Below are 26,821 nucleotides of genomic sequence, written 5' to 3' on the forward strand. Positions count from 1 at the left end.
TGTATTTCGTATAACTTTATATATTAAATAAATTTATTTCCAATCACAACTCAATTTTGACTGTTGACAAATCAATAAAACAACTTCGAAGGACGAATTCCTGATGACCAATACAGATTAGACATCAGTAAGCTTGAATGCGTTGACAAGTTACAAGCGAGAATAATAGTAAAAATGAAATCCTGGATTCCAGTTTGTATTGCTTATATTAAATGATGTAATTACATAATAATATTAATATCGATACAAATATTTCAAAAATTGAAGAAATTGTTATATTGAAAATATGTTGCCATTAAAGCAGAATTGAGACACATTTCAATTCTTAGTAAAATCGTAATCGCAACGGTTTGCAAAACTTCTAAGTTTTGAAGCAATCTCGACGAAATTTTACTCGTAGTCGTTATTCATGAATAGACAAATTACACAATGCAACAGCATTTTTAGAAGTCGTTTAAGGTATCATTTGTAAAAATGTATGAATAAACCTACCTTTAAACAACATTACGATGAGGGGGAACGTTGTGATTTGCTGCTGCGACCGCAAATCTAAATTTATACCCGATACATACTCAGTATGGCTCTCCTCCGGCAGACGGAGATAACATTGAACAACAAAGAGTGCGTGCGGGAGAGATAGAAAATCACTCAGAATGAGTCGTCGGGCGCTGTCTAGCCATTGCAAATTGATTTGTTCCTTCTGGCTATAATTGGATAATATTAATTTCATCTGATCCAAATTCGGCAATCTGGTAGATATAGTCATTCTCTGATTGTGATTGTGCGTTTTTAATTTTCATTTATCTTTAAAATTGTGGATGCCACAGATGTTCGTTCTTTGTGGGAGCGGAAGGTGGTGGAACGAAATTTTGAAGTACACTTATGCAGGTTCGATATCACAGTAGTGATATCTGAAATCTATGCGCTCATTTTTAGCGATAAGCAAAGCCGACCATGAAACGTGTGTGTTCGAGAGACACAGAACGAGAGAGAATGAAATTTTTTCTTCATTCTGGCTACAATAACAATAACAATGGTTAAGATTGTGCATCTTTAAAATTGTGGAAGCCACAGATTTTCGTCCTTTGAAGGGACGAAAAGAGGCGGGCGAAGTTTTGAAATACACTTGTAAGAGTGACATATTACAGAAACATGGATAGAAAATGTCGTTGTTCTAGCTCTTGTAGTCTCTGAGCACTAGGCGCTCATAGGGACGGACAGACGAACAGACAGACAGACTTGGCTCAATCGACTCGGCTATTGATGCTGATCAAGAGTATATGTAAGAAGGAGTGGGCAAGCTGGCCCATTGAGGGAGCAGTGGTTAACAGCAGTAACGGCGGACTAACAGCAGATAGACAGCAGAACAACAGCAGTAATAACGGGAGCAGATAAACAGCTCATAACCAGCAACAGCAGAGAAGAAGAGAAACCAAAAAAGGCAGTCGAAAGAGAGAACACGAGCATACGGACGCGACTCAAGCAGCAGCAGAAAATCATCAGAAATAAGCCTTAACTTTAAGAACTTTTTTAATCACACATACCAGGCCACCGCGATAATAATACGAATAAACATTACTTTAAATAATATCTTACACATATGTATATATATACTTTATGGGGTCGGAAACGCTTCCTTCTTGATCTCACACACATCCATTTTCGCCGCAAATCTAATATACCCCTATACTCTTTTTGAGTATCGGGTATAAAAATAACTGGTTTTTTAAGTTAAAAAAAACCTTGCCATAGAAAAAAAACATAATTCATTACAAAATTGTAAATCTCCAAATCTTTCGGAAAAAGTCGGTTTGATTGGAAGCGTCAAAGAAAGTTCGACTTTGTTGCCTAGTGTTATACCTCTAACCAGTTAGATCGGACATCTATGTATATCTGCGTATCGGTAAAAAAAACGAGGGGGAATGTTGTGAGTTGCTACGGACACCGCAACTCTACAGTTATACCCGATACTAAGTCAGTATGGCTCCCTCCGGCAGACGCCGCTAATATTAAACGACACGACAAAGAGTGCGTGCGAGAGAGACAGAAAATCAGTCTGAGCGTGACGTCGGGCGCTGCGTAGCCACTGCAAATTGATTTGTTTCTGTTGGCTATAAAAATGATCTGATCTGATCCAGATTCAGCAATCAGACAGATATGGTCGTTATCTATGATTTTGCGTTTTTAGTTTTCTCGAATCTGCAATATTGTGCATGCAACAGATTTTCGTCCTTTGTGTAGGCGGAAGGGGGTGGGGCGAAATTTTGAGAAATACGTTTTATAGTGAGATCTAACAGGAGTGCGGATACTAAATTTGGTTACTCTAGCGTTAATAGTCTTTGAGATTTGTGAATATCCCCAGATTTTCGTCCTTTGCGGGGGCGGAAGGGGGTGTGGCGAAATTTTGAAACAAACTCGTCTCGGTACGATATATTAGGAGTCTGGATACCAAATTTGGTTGCTCTAGCTTTTATAGTCTCTGAGATCTAGGCGCTAATGTTTTACTCTAAGCAAAGCCGCCTATGCTACGTGTGTGTTAGAGAGAGACGGGGCGAGAAAAAATGAAATTGTTTTCTTGATGCTGGCTATAATAATAATACGATCCAATTCAGATTCTGCAGTCTAAAAGATATGGTCATTCTCTACGATTCTGCGTTTTTGGTTTTCTCATATTTTTAAAATTGTGGATGCCACAGATTTTCGTCCTTTGTGGGGGCGGAAGTGGGCGGGGCGAAGTTTTGAAATATTTTTGTAGCAGTGACATATCACAGAAGTCTGGATCCAAAACATCGTTGCTCTAGCTCTTATAGTCTTTGAGCACTAGGCGCTGAAGGGGACGGACAGACGGACAGACGGACGGACGGACGGACAGACAGACAGGGCTCAATCGACTCGGCTATTGATGCTGATCAAGAATATATATACTTTATGGGGTCGGAAACGATTCCTTTTGGACGTTACACACATCCACTTTTACCACAAATCTAATATACCCCAATACTCATTTTGAGTATCGGGTATAAAAAACGGTCTTGGGAATATTTGAGATAATGTTTTTTATCCCCAACAGGCCGAACATTTTGTCTGAAATAACACGGCGCATCCTCTTTGATGACATCCAAATTGGAAGTAAGTCTTGTGTAATGGCACGGCTTGCTAAGTATTGCTGGCATTGCAGCCTCGGCGGGGCCATGAAAGCCGACCATGAAACCTGTGTGTTAGAGAGAGAGAGAGCGAGAGAGAACGAAATTGTTTTCTTGATTCTGGCTAGAACAATTATACGATCTGTCATCTAGTCATCCTCTACGATTCGGCATTTTCTGTTTTCTCGTATCTTTGAAATTGTGGATGCCACAGATTTTCGCCCTTTGTAGGGGCGGAAGTGGGCGGGGCCAAGTTTTGAAAGTTTTGAGTATAGGGTATAAAAATTAGTTTGGTTCGAAACGTAAATATGTTGTTATTAGGCAAAATTATGGGGAGCTATGACTGAAAACTGTTGTTCTTCAGAAATAATATGCTGTAGTTATATAGTACTTAGATCAATCAAATGTCGTAGCTAGCAAACAGAGAGATGATACTCTGCTATGGAACCGATACGAAATTTATCCGATAATATTATTTTGCTGCTTTTTGCCATCAGAAAAAAGAAATAATGATCAATACTAAAAAGGAAACCGATGGTATTTTGCTGGGCCCGAAGTATAGAAATATTCTTCTTCAGCACCACAGCATCCACATACAATACATTGCTGAATTCTGAAAATTTTTATTGGCGTTGTATACACAAATAAGGCGATATCCTTGATTGTGTTGGCGTCACTGTCGGGTGATGTCCAGGATGCCCTCCGACATCACAAACGCCATATCTGACGTCGCAGACTTTAGCTCCACCCCAAGGAGATCTTCTAATTTTAGATCTGGATCACCGCATATCCTTCCAAGGATTCCGATCTTTTACTCTGGCGACGTTCCAATTGGTTGTGGAAAAGTTATTCAGACAAACCCTTGGCTTTGACGAGACACACACTCGGGATCTGAGTCTGTTGGTATCGTCCTCCTGCAGTAAGACGTCTTGGAGCTCTTTCTCCCCAAGATATCATTTGTCACGAGGGCCTGACCATGTTTAGCTCGAGATTCCGAGTTGTACCTTAGTCCGTTTGGGATGCTGAACTTGAGGGTTGGGTTACTCCGCTGAGCGTTGCCGCTTAGTTGTCGCTTTGTCTGGCTTGAATACACACTTGTTAGAGCTAATAGCTTTGGCTGGTAGTTCAGCAGTACCATCTTAGCTCACCGCATCAGCTCGGCCCCTTCGGGAGAGGACTCAACCAACTGGATACAATGGCGGTGCTGCTGGCAGTGGTTACCAAGTGTTCCCCGGTCGCTGGGTGCTTAGCAGCCGCGATTTCGCTCTGCTTGACAGCCACCCGGGTAACCGGCTCGCCCTTGGGGTTTTCCGAGTCTCATTCACCGTATTGTTTTGTCCTGGTTTCCCAGACGTTAAGGTTGAGGGATAGTCCTCGGCATATGACAGTGCTACCTTGGATTGGGTAAGTACACTGAAACTTTTTTCTCTTCGCCCTACTATCATTGGCCAGCATCCATGTCGGAGACTTGACCATACCAGGACCAGGCCACTTCACCGGAGTGAGAGATGGAGTTGGTGCGCTCTCTTTATGTACATGCCAGACTCACCCTTTACTGCTAAGCTAATTTGTGTGAGAGAGAGTGTGAAATCAGGAGAATCAGTCACGAAAAAAGTTTTCGTTCGCAACTTTTTTTTCCATAGGTTTTCTGGATAGGTTCATTTTCAATGATTCCGCGATTTTGTGTTTCTAGCACAATAAAATAGTGGGTGCACCAGATATTCGCGCTTTGAGAGCGATAGGTTAGGTAAAGTCCTCCAGCTCATTTAGACTCTGCGGACTTATTTTATTTATTTATTTAATTAACAATTATCTGCTAATAATGGTACTTAATTACAAAAGGAGGAAAGAAGAAAAGTTAAAAGTTTGTTAAATTTGGGTGATTATAAATATTTCATGATATTAGTTTAAGGGATAGTTCAGGGGATAAGGTATGACAGAGGGAGTTATAGTTATGGCATATAACCCTAAAAGGTTCATGTTCGGCATAATTAGACCTACATATGGGTAAGCGGATTGGCCTAAAAGTACGGGTAGGTCTAGAAGGAATGGCCAAGTCAATCTGACCCAAAAGAGTTTGGGAGTCAACAGTCCTGAGAAGGAGCTTGTGCACGAACATTACCGCACTACAAATTCTGCGATGGTGCAACGACGGCAGGTCAATTAGTTAAAGTTACGAAGGGCAAAAATTAAAAATTGCTTTTGCACGAATTCAATAACAACCTGCTGCTCTGTATACTGCGGGCTCCACACACAAGAACAATACTCCAATATAGGACGTACTAACGAGATGTACAGTTGTTTCGTAACGTACGGGTCGTCAAACTCCTTGGACCAACGCTTGATGAACGCTAAAACACCCTTAGCTTTATTTACAGTTGCAGCTATATGGCTGTTAAAACACATTTTATGATCACAAAGGACTCCTATGTCATTTGAACTCGAAATTCGCTCGAGGACATGATTTCCTAGAACATATGAGATAAGTTTGCATTTAGAAAGGTTCAGAAAAAGAAGATTAGTTGAACACCACAATAGTAGTTCACTTAGATCCAGTTAAAGGCGTGTGTGCAAATACCAATCAGAGTAAGACAGACAGATCTTAACATCATCAGTATACATTAGTGTAGTAGAGTATGTTATAACTTGAGGATGGTCATTCACAAATAAAATAAACAGAAGCGGGCCCAGATGACTTCCCTGTGGCACACCTGAAGTAACATTAACAATATTTGACAACACGTTAGAAAACAAAACACGTTGAGTACGGTTAGGGAGATAGGACAAAATCCAATCTAGAAGATTCGTTGGGAACCCTAATAAAGAGAGCTTGTGAATAAGCAGAGCATGGTTCACAGAATCGAATGCCTTGCTGAAGTCCGTAAAAACTACATCCATCTGCAAACCAATTTGAAAACCATGGTGGATTAGGTTAGAAAACTCAAGGTTAGTCGATGTTGAACGATGTCTGAAAGAACCGTGCTGTGACGGAGATATCAAGCTGCAACAAAGATGTTGCAGTTGCCGGGTGACCAGGAACTCAAGAAGCTTTGGGATGGCGGAAAGCTTTGCGATACCACGATAGTTTTCAATATTTGATTTTGGACCTTTTTTGTGAAGCGGACTCATTCCAAATTACTGGGAGACAAGACTGTTCCAAAGAGAGGTTGAAGACAAGGTCAAGGGTTTGGTAAAGGGGCTGGGCAAAGTGTTTTAAAATGCACCTTGGTACCTTATCTGGACCCGCAGAAAACGATATTTCCATAGATGACAAACCTTCCAGAACAACGCTTTCCTCGAAAATAGGCAGAAAAATGCTGTTAGCGTGGGGTAGCTGGTACGGATACGGAGTGGATGCGTTTTAAATATGAGACGAGTACGTTGTTTGGAAAAAGGTACCGAATAAATTTGCAATACCAACAGCAGAAGCTGTTTTGACTTACGCTTAGACTTAACGAACGAATATAATTTTTTAGGATCACTTGGAAAGTTTCAACTACATTATGAAAGGTAATGATTATAACACTGACTATTAACAGCAAGGAACAGAGAGCGAGCGGAGGAGCATTGAGCTAAGGCCGACGTGGAGCCCGACTTCTGGTACTTTTTATAGAGCCTGGATTAACTATTTTTTAAGTATGAAAAATACTTGGAGATCCAGGGAGGCTTGGACGATACGGGTACAGTGATATCTGGAACAAATGTATTAAGGGCGAAGTAAATAGAGTTATACAACGAGTTAAATGTTGCTTCCCTGTTCGGCAATGAATAAAGAAACGAGGTCAAGAAGTCTGTCCCTAATGTTTTTAACGGCATTAATTTGGACAAGGGAAATATCCGTTAGCCCATTGATAAAGACATTGTGGCAATTGGGAAACAACAGGTTAGCGTCATCGCAAGGCAGCCAAGAGAGAAATGGGAGGTTAAAGTCGCCCATGACAATAATTCGATCATTGCACCCTAATGCAGATAGGACAGTATTAATTGCTGAGAGGTGATATAAGTAAATCTCAGCATCAGACCTGGGAGGAATGTAGGAGCTGGTTAAATAGAAAAATGCCGAGCCAACACGAACTTTGACTGCAACAAATTCAATTCCATGGATGTTATTGAATGGGAATAACTCAGATGAGAAAACAGATTTGACTGCAATCAGAGCCCCACCTGCAAAAGATGGGCGGTCCATTCTATAAATAGTGTAACTATCAATGGAAATTTCATGATCATTGACAGAAGAGTTAAGCCAGGTTTCGGTAAACGCGATGGCATCGAAATCAAAAGACGCACTATTAGTATGAATTTGACGCAATTTGCCCAACAAACTGCCAATGTTCTGATAGTGAATGGAAAAATGGTACATCAGTTTTTTGGAGCAGGTTTGGTAATTCTTGGATTCAAGTTCGAATCTTTGAGAAGGAACTCATGCATAATTGTATGCTCAGGCCATATTGACGGTTCTAGAGAACTGGATAGTAAAGAATCAGGGAGAAGAATTTTAAAGGATGATATGTTGCGGTTATGTTTAAATGTAAATTTAGTCACAACTATATCAGGGAGGGACCACTGCTCTAAGTTGACGTCCCGAGCGAGATCGAGATGGTGGAGCCACTCCTACAAGAGATCTCGGTCCTGGGGCAGAAGCATTGGCAGGAACGGCTGGAGCAGGAATTGGCCAGACATCACCAGCAACCAGCGGACTATTAATACTGTTCTAGAATATACACTCTTTGACACTTTAATATGACACACTGAAATGTACAAGTCAGGCATTAATATTTCCGGCACAAGCCAAAGGAAGCGGTCAATTTGCATTTTTATCAGATCTCTAATCACTTGCGCATAAATTTAAAAAAAAACGAGGGGGAACGTTGTGAGTTGCTGCGGATACCGCAACTCTACAGTTATACCCGATACTAAGTCAGTATGGCTCTCCTCCGGCAGACGCCGCTAATATTAAACGACACGACAAAGAGTGCGTGCGAGAGGGACAGAAAATCAGTCTGAGCGTGACGTTGGGCGCTGCGTAGCCACTGCAAATTGATTTGTTCCTTTTGGCTATAAAAATTATCTGATCTGGTCCAGATTCAGCAATCTGATAGATATGGTCGTTATCTATGATTCTGCGTTTTTAGTTTTCTCGAATCTGCAATATTGTGGATGCAACAGATTTTCGTCCTTTGTGGGGGCGGAAGGGGGTGGGGCGAAATTCTGAGATATACGTTTTATAGTGAGATCTAACAACAGAAGTGCGGATACCAAATTTGGTTACTCTAGCCTTAATAGTCTCTGAGATTTGTGGATGCCCCAGATTTTCGTCCTTTGCGGGGGCGGAAGGGGGTGTGGCGAAATTTTGACACGAAACGGTCAAGGTCCGATATCAAAGGAGTGTGGATACCAAATTTGGTTACTCTAGCTCTAATAGTCTCTGAGATCCTTGAACTCACATTTTGCAATATGCAAAGCCGACCATGAAACCTGTGTGTAATCGACAGAGCGAGACAGAATGAAATTGTTTTCTTGATTCTGGCTATAATAATTGTACGATCTGGTTCAGATTTTGCAATCTAGAAGATATAGTCATTCTCTACGATTCTGCGTCTTCTGTTTTCTTCTTTCTCTTCTTTTTTCTCGTATCTTTGAAATTGTGGATGCCACAGATTTTCGCCCTTTGTGGGGGCGGAAGTGGGCGGGGAAATGTTTTGAAATATACTTGTAACAGTGACATATCACAGAAGTCCAGATATAAGACGTCGTTGCTCTAACTCTTATAGTCTTTGAGCACTAGGGACGGACAGACGGACAGACAGACGGGGCTCAATCGACTGGGCTCAATTCGAGTGTCCTTATGATAAGAAAGAAACTTGGGTTATGGTAAGTACTTTTCAAAGAACGAAAAATCGAAAATAAAAGCAGTGAAGGAAGTAGGAAGGAAGGAAGTTGAAAATTCAAATTTACCGTTTCCTTTGGCTTGTGCCGGAAATATTAGTGACTGAAGTGTACAATTTAGTGTGCCGTATTCAAGTGTTGGGGAGTGTACAATCGTTTTTGTTTCTGTTTCCTTTTAGATGTTCGATACATTTAATAAGCCACAAATAAAAAGTGGCAGGATCAGTTTATATTACCCGCATATTATGTGTACACGTATATTTAGATAGATAGATAACGAGGATATTGTAGTGTTTTAGAATTCCTACGCTTTACCGTTGCAGACGAAATTCGGCAAAGCGTTTGGATTCTGAAACCCTATGAGTCTGCATTCAACAAAACCTATAGATTGGTTTTAAACATATTTTCTTGAGTAACACATTTTGCAACTAATACGACGCTAAGTGGGAAAGCATTCATATGTGCACAATAAGTGGTTAAGAAACTTATGCTCGTATCTATACAAATATGTCGGAGAGTTATTTAACTGATCCACTCTTTCCAACATTGACTGACTACGCAGTAATTATTGTAATTGTGCTATTCCCATTACGGCGCTTTACTCACACTGTATTGCTCTTGTTTTCCCTCTTCGAGCTGCCTCTTTGTCTGCAAAGTCTCCATCTATTTCATTCAACCGCCAGGCTGCTTCAGACAGAAACTGCGAGCTCACAAATCTAATATTGGACGTTGACATTCAATGACTGCATCTTTCAAAAGGCTATGCAATTACTGCACCGTCAAGTGGCCCGTGTGACACCAGCAAAAGGCTGTTACGCGCGGCTCCTAGGCAAAACGCAACCCTCCTCCCAGACAGCCGGCGCGCTGGAAAGGAAAGATAGCTGTTAGACTAATATGCGAGGAAAATTATAACTAAAAATTACTAGGAGAACTAAGCTTGCATTCAAAATACATATACCACTACAATTACTAATTACGAGAAAGGTCTGTGAGAAATAGTAATTTAATAAGAAGAATGGAATTAGTAGTGGATATAATATGGTAGAGGCAATTATAATCGGAGCATAAGAAACTAAACGGTTCATGCAAGGAATAATTCGATCTACGAAGCGGAAGAGACAACGGTATATAGTTTCTAGTGAATCTAATAGGAATCGTGAAGTTTATGCGGCTCAACAGATTATTGCTATCTACGTCACCCCTGATCAAGTTGTGCATAAAAATCACACCAAGCATATTTCTACTATTAACTAAGGATGGGAGGTTTACTAATAGCAGTCTACTAGAGTAAGATGTCAATCTCACACCTGCATCCCAGTTTTTCTGTACTGATTCTATACGGCTCTGTTGTACTTTGTACTGAGGGCACCATAGACTGGAGCCGTATTCTAGAATCGGACAAAATAGCAAGGTATAGAGAGCACGCCCATGGGCTTATTTACCATGGTAAATGTGTTCAGAAAACTTTAGCTTGGCGTCTAATATAACACCAAGATCATCCAACAGGTAAGTTCTCTCGAGAGAACCGCCACCTAGGGTATAGGGAGCCAAAAAGGGGCTAGAACGATGAAATGTCAAAGCTTTGGATTTCGAGGCATTACTGTGTAACAAGTTTGCACAACACCATGACTGAAAGTTATTGAAATCGAATTGCAAGTGAGACTGAAATGAAATGTCCTCATGCTGGACACAGAGTTTAACATCATCCGCATACATAAGTACTCGAGAGAATGTTAATACCGAAGGCAAGTCATTAATAAAGAGTGTGAAGAGTAAGGGACTTAGATGGCTGTCCTCTGGTACTCCCGAAGAATCCTTTACTGGTGAAGAGAGGGAGTTTTTGAAGAGGACTCTTTGAGACCTGGAATAAAGATAACTAGAAATCCATCTCAGGAGGTTGGGCGGAAACCCTAAAAGGTCAAGTTTATGTTTTAAAAGGGAATGGTTTACAGATTCGAATGCTTTACTAAAGTCGGTGTAAATAACATCCGTCTGTAAGTAACCTTGAAAGCCTTTAACAATGAAAGAGGTAAACTCTAACAAGTTCGTAGTGGTTGATCGCCGCCTTATAAATCCATGCTGAGTTGGAGATATAAGTGACTTGCAGAGATGTTGCAAGTGCGGAGTAAAAAACCTTCTTAAACATTTTGGGACTAGCGGATAACTTTGCTATACCTCTATAATTTTTTGCATCAGACTTACTACCTTTTTTATGGAGAGGAATTATAAACGATTCCTTCCAGATCGGGGGGAAGAAAGAAGAATCAATGGACATGGTGAACAGTTTAAGCAAAAGTCCACCCAGAGCCTCGGCGCAGTATCTGAGTACACAACCTGAAACCCCGTCTGGACCCGGTGAAAACACCGGCTTAACTAGTCGAAGATCAAGAAGTAAAGAACAATCATTTAGCAAGGGACTGAAAATGCCGTTCGACCTCGGTAAACCGTATGGGTACGGATGACCAGAGTAGCTTTCCTCGGAATATGTGGTTTGGAAAAATTGGGCAAAAACATCGGCAATTGCCTGATTATTATTTGCCGACGTATTACAAAATGATAGCGAGGATGGGTGTGCGGATGTTATACGCTTACTGTTTACGAAGCAGTAAAACTGTTTAGGGTCCTGAGAAAAACGTATCCTGCATCGAGATAGGTAGTTCTTATAGCACTGAGCATTAAGAACTGAAAAGTTTGACCGAGCTATTACATAGCGAGAGTGAGAAGTGAGAACCCACTTCTTGAAATTTTTTATAGAGTCTTGATTTTAAGATTTTTAGGCTGCATTGGCTGGTAAACCAAGGGGGTTTTCCAGATCTAATCGGACAAGAAAGCGGGACACAAGAATCAAAAATCAAAAAAGGAAAACACCGGCTGTTTATTCAAAACAAAAGGAAAAAATGCGGAGCGCAAAACAAAAACACGTCTGATCACTACGAAAGAGAATCGGAGTTTCCACCTTCTTCGGATATATCTATTTATGAGCAGCACTTGTCCGCTTTAACCGCTGTTTCTTCCTCGCTATCAGATAAAGATCATATGATAGTTCTTGGTGACTTCAACTTGCCAGGAACTGTTTGTACTTCGGTATACGAGTCTAGTAACCTAGTGCCCATGTCACGACATGACTTTGTTGACGGCTTGCTTGACCTGTCCCTGTCTGAAGTCAACCGTGTGAAAAATTCCTTGATCTGTGCTTTGTATCGGATCCGACCTTGGTGTTGTTAGTGTACTTGTGCACTGATGTCATAAAAGGCACAAACATTTTTTACAATGCTCTTGGCACAATTTTTGATTCTTGTGTCCCGCTTTCTTGTCCGATTAGATCTGGAAAACCCCCTTGGTTTACCAGCCAATGCAGCCTAAAGAACTTAAAATCAAGACTTTATAAAAATTTCAAGAAGATGGTTCTCCTACGCCGAGGCTCTGGGTGGATCCTTGCTTAAACTATTAACCCTGTCCATTGATTCTTCTTGCTTCCCCCCGATCTGGAAGAAATCGTTAAAATTCCTCTCCATTAAAAAGGTGGCAAGCTTGAAGCAAAAAATTATAGAGGTATAGCAAAATTATCCGCTAGTCCCAAAATGTTTGAGAAGGTTTTAACTCCGCACTTGCAACAACTCTGCAAGTCACTTATATCTCCAACTCAGCATGGATTTAGAAGGCGGCGGTCAACCACTACGAACTTGTTAGAGTTTACCTCTTTCATTATTAAAGGTTAAAATGTTCGTCCGTTCTCTTTCGTAGTGATCAGACGTGTTTTTGTTTTGCGCTCCGCATTTTTTCCTTTTGTTTTGAATAAACAGCCGGTGTTTTCCTAACTAAATTCTAATTATACTTCCTAACCAGACAACAATCTGGAACCCTATTCTATTACGCGAGTGCATGCCTTTTGATTTGTGTTAAAACATTATTTAACTTTTTATTTTTCGGCGTCGGCTTGTGCTTGTGCTTGTGTTTGTGTTGTTGCAGTGAGTGAGTACGCATTACATTGCATTGCAGTCCGCTCTCGTCTGGTAGCTTTTGTTGTTTTATCACTCTCTCGCTATCACCTCAACTTCAATAACTGTTCTTTCTCTCTCGCTCTTTAAACTTTCTGAGCAATAGCGCTCTCTGCTTAGTAGCTCTCGCTATAACCGCTCTCCACTCTGCTCTCTTTTTTAACCAATTCCGCTTTGAGCGTTGTCTGGCACATTGGTCTGATACCAATTTGTTTTGCAAATAATAGTAAATAATAAAATGGAATACGCTGTGGTCTGTGCCAAAAAAAGCTGTAAGAAGCAGATCACCCACGATCAGCCGAATGTCCCCTGCTGGCTCTGCGACAGCGTAGTGCACGCAAAATGCGCTGGATTTTCTGGCCTCGTGAGTGATGCTATAGCCAAACGTAATGGCTTGCATTACAGTTGCGAGGCATGCCGTGCGGTGGAGAAAGACATGGTGGCTTTTATGAGGCAGACGCGGAGTGGCTTTAAGGAGCTGACCGTTGGTTTTAAAAACCACTACGATCGGCTCCTAGCCATGGAGGCTCAGTTTAGCGGTTTAAAACTGCTGAATGAGTCTCCGAGGCGCAAAAAGGTCACTCCGCGGGATCTGCAATTGCCAACCGTCACTCAGCCGTGCGCCGCCGAAAAACTGACTCCGACCACTCCAAGTGTGCAGCAGTTGATCTCGTTTGCCACTCCAAGGGCAACGACAGCTGCTGGCGATGCAGATTCGGTAGCCGAATTCATCGCCTCGGAGAATGTGCAGCCAAGTACGTCTGCAGCGTCCGTGTCCGTGGTGTCCGCAAGTTCGCTAGTTGTCCCATCTATCCCGATCCCACCAGTAAATAGACGTTCCGGACCTCCGGATATTGCCACCACAGGTACTAGGCCTGTGGTGACTAAACCACTGGTGGGAGTCCCACCAAAACGACAAGTTTTTATTTCACGGCTGGCCCCTGACCTCACATCTAATGATGTAATTGCTTTTATTCAAAGCAAAATAAAAGCCGTGGGTTTAAAGGTGGAGAAATGTAACTTCTCTTATGCCAGGGAGATAGCCTCGTTTAAGATAAGCATCTCCCCAACTCAATTTGACACCATTTGCTCCGCCAAATTTTGGCCGGAGCATTTGGTGGTGAAGGAGTTTAAGGCTAAGAAGAAGAATAGGCCCCCCATATCCCTTACAAATCTTTCCAGTGTGCCACCCTCAACCTCAACTTCCTCTTCCTCAACTTCCCGTCTTGCTTCCACTTTTCCAAAAAACTAACATCTCTTTAAGTAACCTATCAGAATGTAAGAGGCTTGCGTAGTAAGCTCAGCATTCTTTTCCGGGATAGTGTTGCATTTGCTTCCCACGTTATTGTGTTTACTGAAACCTGGTTAAAGCCGGACATTCTCAGTTCCGAGGTTTTGGCAGGTCGGTACACAACTTTTAGAAAGGACCGTTCGTCTCGACGTGCAGGGGGGGTTCTAATTGCAGTGGACTCTTACTTCACGTCGGAACACTTCACAGTCCAAGTTCAACAGGAACTGGAATTCCTGTGTGTAAAACTGATTCTTCCCGCTTTCGCTATATTCATTACTTGCTCGTATATCCCACCTTCTTCGGATATATCTATTTATGAGCAGCATTTGTCCGCTTTAACCGCTGTTTCTTCCTTGCTATCAGATAAAGATCATATGATAGTTCTTGGTGACTTCAACTTGCCAGGAACTGTTTGTACTTCGGTATACGAGTCTAGTAACCTAGTGCCCATGTCACGACATGACTTTGTTGACGGCTTGCTTGACCTGTCCCTGTCTGAAGTCAACCGTGTGAAAAATTCCTTGATCTGTGCTTTGTATCGGATCCGACCTTGGTGTTGTTAGTGTACTTGTGCACTGATGTCATAAAAGGCACAAACATTTTTTACAATGCTCTTGGCACAATTTTTGATTCTTGTGTCCCGCTTTCTTGTCCGATTGGATCTGGAAAACCCCCTTGGTTTACCAGCCAATCCAGCCTAAAAAACTTAAAATCAAGACTTTATAAAAATTTCAAGAAGATGGTTCTCCTACGCTGAGGCTCTGGGTGGATCCTTGCTTAAACTATTAACCCTGTCCATTGATTCTTCTTGCTTCCCGTCTCAACATCCCGTCTTGCTTCCACCTTTCCAAAAAACTAACTTCTCTTTTAGTTACCTATCAGAATGTAAGAGGCTTGCGTAGTAAGCTCAGCATTCTTTTCCGGGATAGTGTTGCATTTGCTTCCCACGTTATTGTGTTTACTGAAACCTGGTTAAAGCCGGACATTCTTAGTTCCGAGGTTTTGGCAGGTCGGTACACAACTTTTAGAAAGGACCGTTCGTCTCGACGTGCAGGGGGGGTTCTAATTGCAGTGGACTCTTACTTCACGTCGGAACACTTCACAGTCCAAGTTCAACAGGAACTGGAATTCCTGTGTGTAAAACTGATTCTTCCCGCTTTCGCTATATTCATTACTTGCTCGTATATCCCACCTTCTTCGGATATATCTATTTATGAGCAGCACTTGTCCGCTTTAACCGCTGTTTCTTCCTCGCTATCAGATAAAGATCATATGATAGTTCTTGGTGACTTCAACTTTCCCGGAACTGTTTGGTCTTCGAGTCTAGTATCCTAGTCTAGTATCCTAGTGCCCATGTCACGACATGACTTTTTTGACGGCTTGCTTGACCTCTCCCTGTCTCAAGTCAATCATGTGAAAAATTCCTTGGGTCGATTGCTTGATCTGTGCTTTGTATCGGATCCGACCATAGTTTTGTTAACCCGAGCCCTTCCGCTCACTTTACCTGAAGACGCCTACCACCCTACTTTCGAGGTGTCGCTAGATATAGGACCAACTGTATTGGATCGGTCGAGTAGGCTGCCCGAGCGTGTCCGCTGCTTTCGTAAAGCCGAGTTTGCGAAGCTTAATAACCTCATTAGGGATTTTGATTGGTCCGCTTTGTACTTGTGCACTGATATCATAAAAGGCGCAAACATTTTTTACAATGCTCTTGGCACATTTTTCGATTCTTGTGTCCCGCTTTCTTGTCCGACTAGATCTGGAAAACCCCCTTGGTTTACCAAAGAGTTATCCAGTCTAAAAAACTTAAAATCAAGACTTTATAAAAAATTTCTTGAAGTTGGTTCTCCTACTGCTCACTCTCGCTATGTAATAGCTCGGTCAAACTTTTCAGTTATTAATGCTCAATGCTATAAGAACTACCTATCTCGATGCAGGATACGTTTTTCTCAGGACCCTAAACAGTTTTACTGCTTCGTAAACAGTAAGCGTAGAACGTCCGCACACCCATCCTCGCTATCATTTTGTAATACGTCGGCAAATAATAATCAGGCAATTGCCGATGTTTTTGCCCAATTTTTCCAAACCACATATTACGAGGAAAGCTACTCTGGTCATCCGTACCCATACGGTTTACCGAGGTCGAACGGCATTTTCAGTCCCTTGCTAAATGATTGTTCTTTACTTCTTGATCTTCGACTAGTTAAGCCGGTGTTTTCACCGGGTCCAGACGGGGTTTCAGGTTGTGTACTCAGATACTGCGCCGAGGCTCTGGGTGGACTTTTGCTTAAACTGTTCACCATGTCCATTGATTCTTCTTGCTTCCCCCCGATCTGGAAGGAATCGTTTATAATTCCTCTCCATAAAAAAGGTAGCAAGTCTGATGCAAAAAATTATAGAGGTATAGCAAAGTTATCCGCTATTCCTAAAATGTTTGAGATGGTTTTAACTCCGCACTTGCAACATCTCTGCAAGTCACTTATATCTCCAACTCAGCATGGATTTATAAGGCGGCGATCAACCACCACGAACTTGTTAGAGTTTACCTCTTTCATTATTAAAGGCTTTCAAGGTAACTTACAGACGGATGTTATTTACACCGACTTTAGTAAAGCATTCGACTCTGTAAACCATTCCCTTTTAGCGCATAAACTTGACCTTTTAGGGTTTCCGCCCAACCTCCTGAGATGGATTTCTAGCTATCTTTGTTCCAGGTCTCAAAGAGTCCTCTTCAAAAACTCCCTCTCTTTACCAGTAAAGGTTTCTTCGGGAGTACCACAGGGCAGCCATCTAGGCGCCTTACTCTTCACACTCTTTATTAATGACTTGCCTTCCGTATTAACATACTCTCGAGTACTTATGTATGCGGATGATGTCAAACTCTGTGTCCAGTACAAGGACATCTCATTTCATTCTCGATTGCAATCCGATCTTAATAACTTTCAGTCATGGTGTTGTGCAAACTTGTTACACCGTAATGCCTCGAAATGCAAAGTTATGACATTTCATCGTTCTAGCCCTTTGTTGGCTCCCTATATTTGGTAATTCTCTTGAGAGAATTACCTTGGTGGATGATCTGGGTGTTATGTTGGACCCCAAGTTAAAGTTTTCCGAACACATTTCTACCATGGTAAATAAGGCCATGGGCGTGCTTGGGTTTATAAAGAGGTGGTCAAAGGAATTTGACGACCCCTATATAACAAAGACTCTCTATACCTCGCTTGTTCGTCCGATCTTAGAATACGGCTCCTGTGTATGGGGCCCTCAGTACAAAGTACAGCAGGACCGTATAGAATCAATACAGAAAAACTTTTTACTCTTTGCTGTGCGGGGCCTTAACTGGGATGCGGGTGTAAGATTCCCATCTTACTCTAGTAGACTACTATTAGTAAACCTCCCATCCTTAGTTAACCGTAGAAAAATGCTTGGTGTGATATTTATGCACAACTTGGCTTGGCTCCCTATACCCTATTTGGTGGTTCTCTGGGTGGATGATCTGGGTGTTATGTTAGACCCCAAGTTAAAGTTTTCTTAACACATTTCTACCATGGTAAATAAGGCCATGGGCGTGCTTGGGTTTATACAGCGGTGCTCAAAGGAATTTGGCCTTAACTGGGATGCGGGTGTGAGACTCCCATCTTACTCTAGTAGACTGCTATTAGTAAACCTCCCATCCTTAGTTAACCGTAGAAAAATGCTTGGTGTGATTTTTATGCACAACTTGATCAGGGGTGACATAGACAGCCCTGATCTGTTGAGCCGCAGAAACTAGAAATGACTAGAAATTTTATACCGTTGTTCCTTCCACTTTGTAGATCGAATTATTCCTTGCATGAACCGTTTAGGGTCTTATGCTCGGATTATAATTCCCTCTACCATATTATATCCACCACTAATTCTCTTCCTCTTATTAAATTACTAATCCTTACACACCTTTAAAGAAATTAGTAATTGTAGTGGTATTTGTATTTTGATTGCATGCTTAGTTTCTTAGTAAGTTTAGTGCTAATTTTCCTCGAATGTCAGTCTAACAGCTAACTTTCTTGCATGTTCACGTTCGGTTCGGCTACGCGCCGTGCGTCATGCGGCAGCGGCCCTCGGTCGGTTGGGCGGGAGGAGGGCTGCGTTTTGCCTGGGATCCGCGCGTAACAGCCTTCTGCTGGTTTCACACGGGCCACTTGACGGTGCAGTAACTGCATCGCCTCTTGAAAGATGCAGTCATTGCATGTCAACGTCCAACATCTCCTTACCATCCTTTTCCATTAAAAGTGACCAAACTCTGTGCGGATTCTCTTTGCGTGCCCCTCTTGAAACTGTTCAACCTCTCTCTCGAGCTTGGTGATTTTCCCACCGTCTGGAAAGAATCCTACATAATTCCTATTCATAAAAAGGGGTCTAAATCAGACGTCTCAAACTACCGTTGTATTTCCAATTTATCTGCCATTCCTAAACTCTTCGAAAAAATTATTACTTCTCAGCTCCAACACTTTTGTAGTTCCCTGTTATCAGAATCACAGCACGGATTTGTAAAACGTCGATCCGTTTCGTCTAACCTTCTTGAATTTTCCTCCTTCGTAACTGCCGGATTTGCAAAGCAATGTCAAACTGACGTAGTTTATACTGATTTTAGTAAAGCTTTCGATTCAGTTAATCACAATCTCCTCATCCACAAACTATCTCACTAACTCCCTCTCTTTCCCAGTAAAGGTTTCTTCGGGAGTACCACAAGGCAGCCATCTAGGCCCCTTACTCTTCACACTCTTTATTAATGACTTACCTTCAGTATTAACATACTCTCGAGTACTTATGTATGCGGATGATGTTAAACTCTGTGTCCAGTACAAGGACATTTCATTTCATTCTCGCTTGCAATCCGATCTCAATAACTTTCAGTCATGGTGTTGTGCAAACTTGTTACACCTTAATGCCTCGAAATGCAAAGTTATGACATTTCATCGTTCTAGCTCTTTGTTGGCTCCTTACACCCTATTTGGTGGTTCTCTTGAGAGAATTACCCTGGTGGATGATCTGGGTGTTATGTTAGACCCCAAGTTAAAGTTTTCCGAACACATTTCTACCATGGTAAATAAGGCCATGAGCGTGCTTGGGTTTATAAAGAGGTGGTCAAAGGAATTTGACGACCCCTATATAACAAAGACTCTCTATACCTCGCTTGTTCGTCCGATCTTAGAATACGGCTCCTGTGTATGGTGCCCTCAGTACAAAGTACACCAGGACCGTATAGAATCAGTACAGAAAAACTTTTTACTCTTTGCTCTGCGGGGCCTTAACTGGGATGCGGGTGTAAGACTCCCATCTTACTCTAGTAGACTACTATTAGTAAACCTCCCATCCTTAGTTAACCGTAGAAAAATGCTTGGTGTGATATTTATTTCACAACTTGATCAGGGGTGACATAGACAGCCCTGATCTGTTGAGCCGCATAAACTTCACGATTCCTATTAGACTGACTAGAAATTTTATACCGTTGTTCCTTCCACTTTGTAGATCGAATTATTCCTTGCATGAACCGTTTAGGGTCTTATGCTCGGATTATAATTCCCTCTACCATATTATATCCACCACTAATTCTCTTCCTCTTATTAAATTATTAATCCTTACACACCTTTCTATTAATTAGTAACTGTAGTGGTATTTGTACTTTGATTGCATGCTTAGTTTCTTAGTAAGTTTAGTACTAATTTTCCTCGAATGTTAGTCTAATAGCTATATTTCTTGCATGTTCGCGTTTGGTTCGGCTACGCACCGCGCGTCATGCGGCAGCGCCCCTCGGTCGGTTGGGCGGGAGGAGGGCTGCGTTTTGCCTGGGATCCGCGCGTAACAGCCTTCTGCTGGTGTCACACGGGCCACTTGACGGTGCAGTAACTGCATCGCCTCTTGAAAGATGCAGTCATTGCATGTCAACGTCCACATCTCTACTAGGATTTCCGACCAAACTTCTTCACTGGACTAATGCGTACCTTTTCAATCGTTCTCAGCGTGTCTGCTTCCAATCTTCTCTTTCTAAACCAGTTTTTGTCTCTTCGGGTGTGCCGCAAGGTAGCCATCTCGGGCCCTTATTATTTAACCTCTTTATCAATGATCTTCCCCAAGTTTTAACTAATTCACGAGTCCTAATGTATGCTGACGATGTCAAGCTATGTTTTTCCTACAGCGATCCGGTGTCCCCGTTATTTCTTCAATCAGATCTCGACGCTCTCAACAATTCGTGTACTATTAACGCTCTTCCTCTTAACATTTCCAAATGTAACGTCATGACCTTCCATCGCAACAAGCCTTACCTTTTTGACTTTACAATTAATAACATTTTCTTGGAACGCCTGTACAAAGTTAATGACTTAGGCATTATCTTCGTTCCGAACTTATGTTTTAATTCTCATATATCCGCTATCTCGAATAAAGCCAAAGGAGTCCTTGGCTTTATCAAAAGATGGTCGAAGGAATTTTCTGACCCCTATACCACTAAACTACTCTACGTTTCTCTTTTACGGACTATCTTGGAATATGGTTCCTGTATCTGGTCTCCCCATTACCAAAAATATCAAGATATGCTTGAGTCCGTTCAAAAACAATTCCTTATCTTTGCCCTGCGCGGACTTAATTGGGACCCCTCTCGTCATCTTCCTTCTTATGAGAGTCGGCTGCGCCTCATTAACTTGCACTCTCTTGAAAGCCGTAGAACTTGTCATGGAATTCTCTTTTTCCACAAACTTCTCCTAGGCGAGGTTGAATCTTCGGCCCTCATTAGCCTTATCAGAATTGCTGTCCCATCCCGCCCGACTAGGCATTACTTTCCTCTCCGTCTTCCTCTCTGTCCTTCAAACTACTCTGACCATGAATCTTTCCGTAGCCTTTGCCGCGATTACAATAAATTTGTCCATATTTTTTCCTTTGATACTTGCGCTTCCAAAGTAAAATCTTCTTTAATGAATAATTTGAGTTAACTTCTTTCGGCCTTGTATTGTGTTACCGTACTTTCCAGTAACAGATAATTTTATGATTTGTACATTCCTATTTTTACACAGTTTAACTGTCCATAGTTGAACTCTAAACATTAAACATTAAACATATGGTGCAAGGAACATATGGCCAAGACTTTCATATCCTTGCATAAAGGAAGAATCTCAAGTTTCTGGCAGACGAGATATGCATTTCGAGCTGTATCGACCGAATTTCCAAGACATTTTGGGTTTTATTGGTACGGAAAACAAACGAAAATTTATATCCGTACTCAGTGCCTAACTTATGTGTTGGCACAGCAATAACTTTTCAGTTTATGGTTCTATGGTTTTAAAGACAGTTGAAGTAGAGCCCGAGAGTGTGTAAAACACACATTGTCAAACCGTTCCACAGTTGGTCCTCATCCGAAATTTTTAATTTTTTTTTAGTGAGTGCTTTTGAGAACTTCCCGTAGCTTTAATAAATTTAGGCTTTAAGAAAATCGGATATTAATTTAGTAATAAAAACTAAAGAATGTGTGATATGATTAACTTTTTTTTTTCTTTTCTATACTCAAAATGAGTATAGGGGTATTGTAGGGTTACGCAGCCCAATATTCCCTATAATTAATATATTATGCCAGTGAACAGTGGTTCCGTCCATAGGCCAAAAATAAAAAAAAAGGATAAAAAACTACACAATTTGTCTTTTAAATGTCCAAGCTTGACAAAGGAAAACCAGTTTTTTCTGGAAATCTAACGGGACTTTTTAAAAATAGAATTCAAAGCGTGAAAACGTGTTCATTTTCAAAGCGGAGCTGGACGCTGGACGAGCTGTTTAGAACAAAAGCGCTCTCCAAATCGGTCGTGTAATTGGTTAAGTTTACAACACTAAATTTTCATCAATGGATTTTGAAGCTAAAGGTATTTATTTTATATTAAGCAATTAATAAAAACCAATTTATCTTTTTATTCTTGTGAAATTAATGTTTTGCGTAACCTTTACGTTTACTTAAAGTTTTAGTTTGTGAACAGTTTTTAATGGTCATTTATTTATATTATATAATATAGCTCTAATTATTTATTTTTTATTGTAATCTTTTAAAAACGATTTTTGTAATATATTTTCGCTTTGTTTTGATATTCAAAATTTTAAAATCTACAAATTATAGCCAGTGGTGCAGCAGTAGAGTAAAACCCTATACCTTAGTAAAATGGCTATATGTGCAAAATTTATTTTCAATTTTTCTTAAAAAGTAATAGATGCTTGTTGGGTTTGACTATGCAGTTCTTATCTCTTATTGTTGTGCTCAGTTATGACAAATTTTCGTCTTCTTCGAACTCGATTTGTGGTACCATTAGCTTAGATAAGAGATCAAGCTCGCGCTCTACGTAGAAAATAGATATATGTGCAATCATGTCTATTCATGTTTTGAGAGTCGCAGTGTTAGCATCTTTTCAGTAAAAGTGACAAGCTGATTGATTCTGTACGTAAGCACTCATTATTGCTTCAAAGCAATACAAATTTAAAAAAAAATTGCATTTTAGTTAAAAACGCCACATGGTAAATCATTTTCTGAGGAAGAACAGGAAAGGATCAAGAGAATGAAATTAGCCGGCATAAAAACTGGTCGAATAGCTTCGCTAATGTATCGACATCAAAATACTATTTCAAACATTTTCATAGATCCAGACGGTTACCGCATAAATCGTCGACTTGGCCCAGTATCAACCATAATAGAATTGACAAAACGGCACTTGGGGCAGTTTGCAACTGAAGACCTAATGAGCTGCAACAAAATCAAGGCAGAACTCGGGTTAACAATCCCCAGGCAACGTGTGAGCCAAATTTTAAACGAAAATTTTAACCTGACATATCAAAAGAAAGTGGGCAAACTCCTCTAAACTAAACGTCATAATGATGCGCGCATGTCATTTTTGAAAAACACAAGTTCTGGGACCCCAAATTAGAAAATTTAATTTTTAGTGATGAAAAAAAAATGAGTTTACACGGTTCAGATGTCCATCATAAATATTGGAGAGACCCGCGTCATCCACGGGCAACTTGCTACAAGCCAAACCATGGTGATGGATCGCTAATGATATGGGCTGCCTTTAGTGCTAAAGGGAGGTCTCCAATATGTTTAATATCCGGCCGGATGAATGCTCAAGCATAGATAGAATTGATAGATAGTGAACCTTTTTCATTTGCTGAGCATTTCCATGGTGATCAATAGACATTTCAGCAGGATAATGCGCCAATTCATGTTTCCCGGGCCTCAATGGACTATTTTGAGACCCACAATAAACCGTTGATTAAGTGGGCTTCAATGAGTCCGGACTTAAATCCAATTGAGGATCTGTGCGGAATCCTTGCAGCAAAAGTCTATGCCTGTACAAGGCAGAACGAAACATTGAAGCAATTAAAACAAGCGATAGTTGCAGAATGGAACAGGATAGAAATAACAACACTAAAAAACTTTGCGAACTCAATGCCCAGTAGGCTGCAAAAGCTTCAGGAGCATAAGTTTAACTCCATTAATTATTAAAAGAGTGCATATTCCCATAAACTTGTTCCTTGGAAATTTTTTTCATACAAAATATTTTTTGCTGTTATACCCATTTTCTATGTGAAAAATGTACAATTATTTTTTTTTGTTATTAAAAAAATTGATATTGAATTTCATTATGCTTTTTTGTTTTGTACTTATTAACAGCTACCCAAATAAAAATATAAAATAAATCAAGAAAACACGTGTTGAAAAAAAACGTCATTCAAAGCAATGCACATATAGCCATTTTACTAAGGTAATTTCTTGTTGTTTGCACTGCCCACTGGAACACATATACATACATACATGTACATATACTCCCTCACGGCAGCAGCTTATGCAGCCGTTGTCTTATTTTCTTTCTTTCGCCTTATCTATCGCTCTCTTAATCTGTCGCGCACTTGTCGAAGCCTTGCTTGCATTAGGGCACGGGCGATTCGGCCGCCTGCCCTTGAATTCAGTCTGCACCTAGCAATCACTTGGTTTACATAAATCGCAACATACGCTGCTGAAAAAGATCAGTAGCTCAACAGGTAAATTCGATTTGCGGTGAAAATGGATGTGTGTAATGTCCAGAAGGAAGCATCAATAGCCGAGTCGATTGAGCCATGTCTGTCTATCTGTTCGTCTGTCCGTTTCTATGAGTGCCTAAAGCTCAGAGACTATAACAGCTAGAACAACGACATTTTGTGTTCAGACTTATTTGATATGTCACTGTTACAGGAGTATTTCTAAATTTCGTCCCCCTTCCGCCCCCACAAAGGACGAAAATATGTGGCATCCACAATTTTGCAGATACGGGAAATTTAAAAACGCACAATCAGAGAATGACTATCTCTGCCAGATGCGCGAAAATGGATCAGATCAGATTATTTTAACCAAAAGGAAAAAATAAATTTGCAGTGGTTGCAGATACGTTCTGAGTGATTTTCTATCTCTCTCGCACGTACTATTTGTCGTTCAATGTTAGCGCCGTCTGACGGAGGAAAGCCACACTGACGAAGTATCGGATATACAACTTTACCTCTTGTTTTCACGTGAATTCATTGTTAAAAATTTAAAAAAAAAATGTATTTATCAACTTTGAATTGAGAGATAACTGCTTTTGCTCCCGCTGATTTTCCTTTTAAAAAACAATTTTGAAATTTTTTTGAGTAAAAAAAAAACGTGGGAAGCGTCTACCAGAATCGCAATTTACGAAGAATTCGAAGAAAATTTCTCCATGAAACTATGTGTCCAAAATCATTTCCTAGCTCCCGCTGCAAAGCAGAGACAACCTTATGGGAAGACCATGCATTGAGAGCGAAAAAGATATATACTTTCACTTTGTTTTCCAGTTGAGCTGGGAGCAGCGCTGCGGCAGAGATTATTGATTGTTGCAACTTTCAGAACAGCTAGAACAGTTTTACTGGCTAGCTGGCTGTATGTGTTGGAAAAAAGCATTTATTCGACAGATAGATTGGAGACGATTAATTTTTCGATTTGTGTATCATGCTATCTCTCTCTTCGCCGCAAATTTAGCAAAGCCTTATGTCATAAGGCCATAAGAAGCATAGAGATTCCAGGCCGAGGTATTTTAAGGTATTTTGAGGTTTTTAAGGTATTTCTTGGAAGCTAACGAGCTTTTTCGCCACCTCTGATTCCACATTTACGACGAATATTTCTCCGTTGTTAGATGTTTATATAATGGTTTATTGTTTGATGCTTTTATTTACAACGATTAGAGGCCGTTACCGTAAAATTCGATTTGTCTAACAAAATGTACAAATTTTAAGTAAACGAAATCGATGCTGCGATCTCGTTGACAATTCCGCTCTACCCCGCTCTGATAAATTTGAGTGCTTAAAGATACGAACGAGGCACTACAATATAAGCGGTAAGAAATATAAGCACATGTGTGCGTACTTTGAGAGTGTAATTTACATTCTCTTAAATTAAGATAATAGATGTTATTAACATAATAAAAGATTAAGAGAAAAGAGCTATTGACGGCTGCTGCTCCAAACAGTATTTAAAAAAAATAACACATTTTTCAATCATATTGGGCTCAATTCAGATTCATCTTTTACAAAAAATTGTATAAAGAATTTTTTTTTTTTTTATTAACCAAACAATTTTTTTTTTATTTCGCGAAATGAGCCGAAATTGGGATTGGGGTTTATAACTTTTTAGCGTAGTTAGGTATCGGTCTGAAATTTTAAATATCCTTAGTCACAGGAAAGTCATATGCACACTAGATCATCCGGTTCAAGCAACTGATTGCCTTTGGAAGTCGTCTTGTGGAACAACCTTCTGCTGTTCGTACTTTCTGGGGCTCTGTTGTTCCTAATTTCTGGGGCAGCCTTCTGTTGCTTCCTTTTTATGTGAACCTTCTGTTACCCTAACCTCACACATCTCCTTTGTGATACTCTACATACAATTACACACTCAACTTGTTTAGTGCATCACACTTGAATGCTATTTAAGACCAAAAGCATGTACATAACTACACTTTATATTGTATTTCGGCCATCAAACAATGAATCTGAGAGTAATGACAAAAGAACATATAGTAAATGAAATGTTCACAAATTGTATTTTTATTTTCTTACAGAGGCAGATTATACTCTAGACGATTCTTTTTGGAATGAAGAAAGTCCCGTTGGTAAGTTTGCATCGATGTTACTTAAAATTTAATTATAAAATTACTCAACCATATATATTGTTCTTTAGATATATGTACATACCATTTAACAAAATTGAATAAAACATAATAAACATTAAGGAAAGCAGCGGCCAAAATTCGTCCGATTCCGAGGAAAAAACATTTATTTAATCTAAAATGTTCGCCAGCTTATTTCATTGTGTAATACACATAAACTTCTTCACTTGTGTGATGTCGTCTATCTCTTCTTGGCCGGTTAAAGTTCACTCGATCCATTTGGCACACAATTATCGACAGGATAGGATGAGAAATTAGCAGCTTAGTTTAGTTCAATGTTCATTTATATTA

The 26,821-nt window shown here is 40.5% G+C and overlaps 1 protein-coding gene across 23 annotated transcripts in view; it reads left to right on the top strand.

Annotated features, from left to right (window-relative positions):
* Positions 1-26,821, top strand: part of LOC108160402 (disintegrin and metalloproteinase domain-containing protein 11) — a 551,474-nt gene that overhangs the window by 78,200 nt on the left and 446,453 nt on the right. For all 23 annotated transcript variants that reach the window (XR_004471659.1, XM_033387853.1, XM_033387852.1 and 20 more), the window contains one exon: positions 26,423-26,473. Coding sequence is in view for 22 of the 23 variants with exons in the window: in XM_033387853.1 (XP_033243744.1) it covers positions 26,423-26,473 (51 nt within the window). In the remaining variant the exon portion in view is untranslated. The remainder of the gene's footprint in view (positions 1-26,422; positions 26,474-26,821) is intronic.

This window comes from Drosophila miranda, chromosome XR (assembly GCF_003369915.1).
Source record: "Drosophila miranda strain MSH22 chromosome XR, D.miranda_PacBio2.1, whole genome shotgun sequence".
Taxonomy (NCBI): domain Eukaryota; kingdom Metazoa; phylum Arthropoda; class Insecta; order Diptera; family Drosophilidae; genus Drosophila; species Drosophila miranda.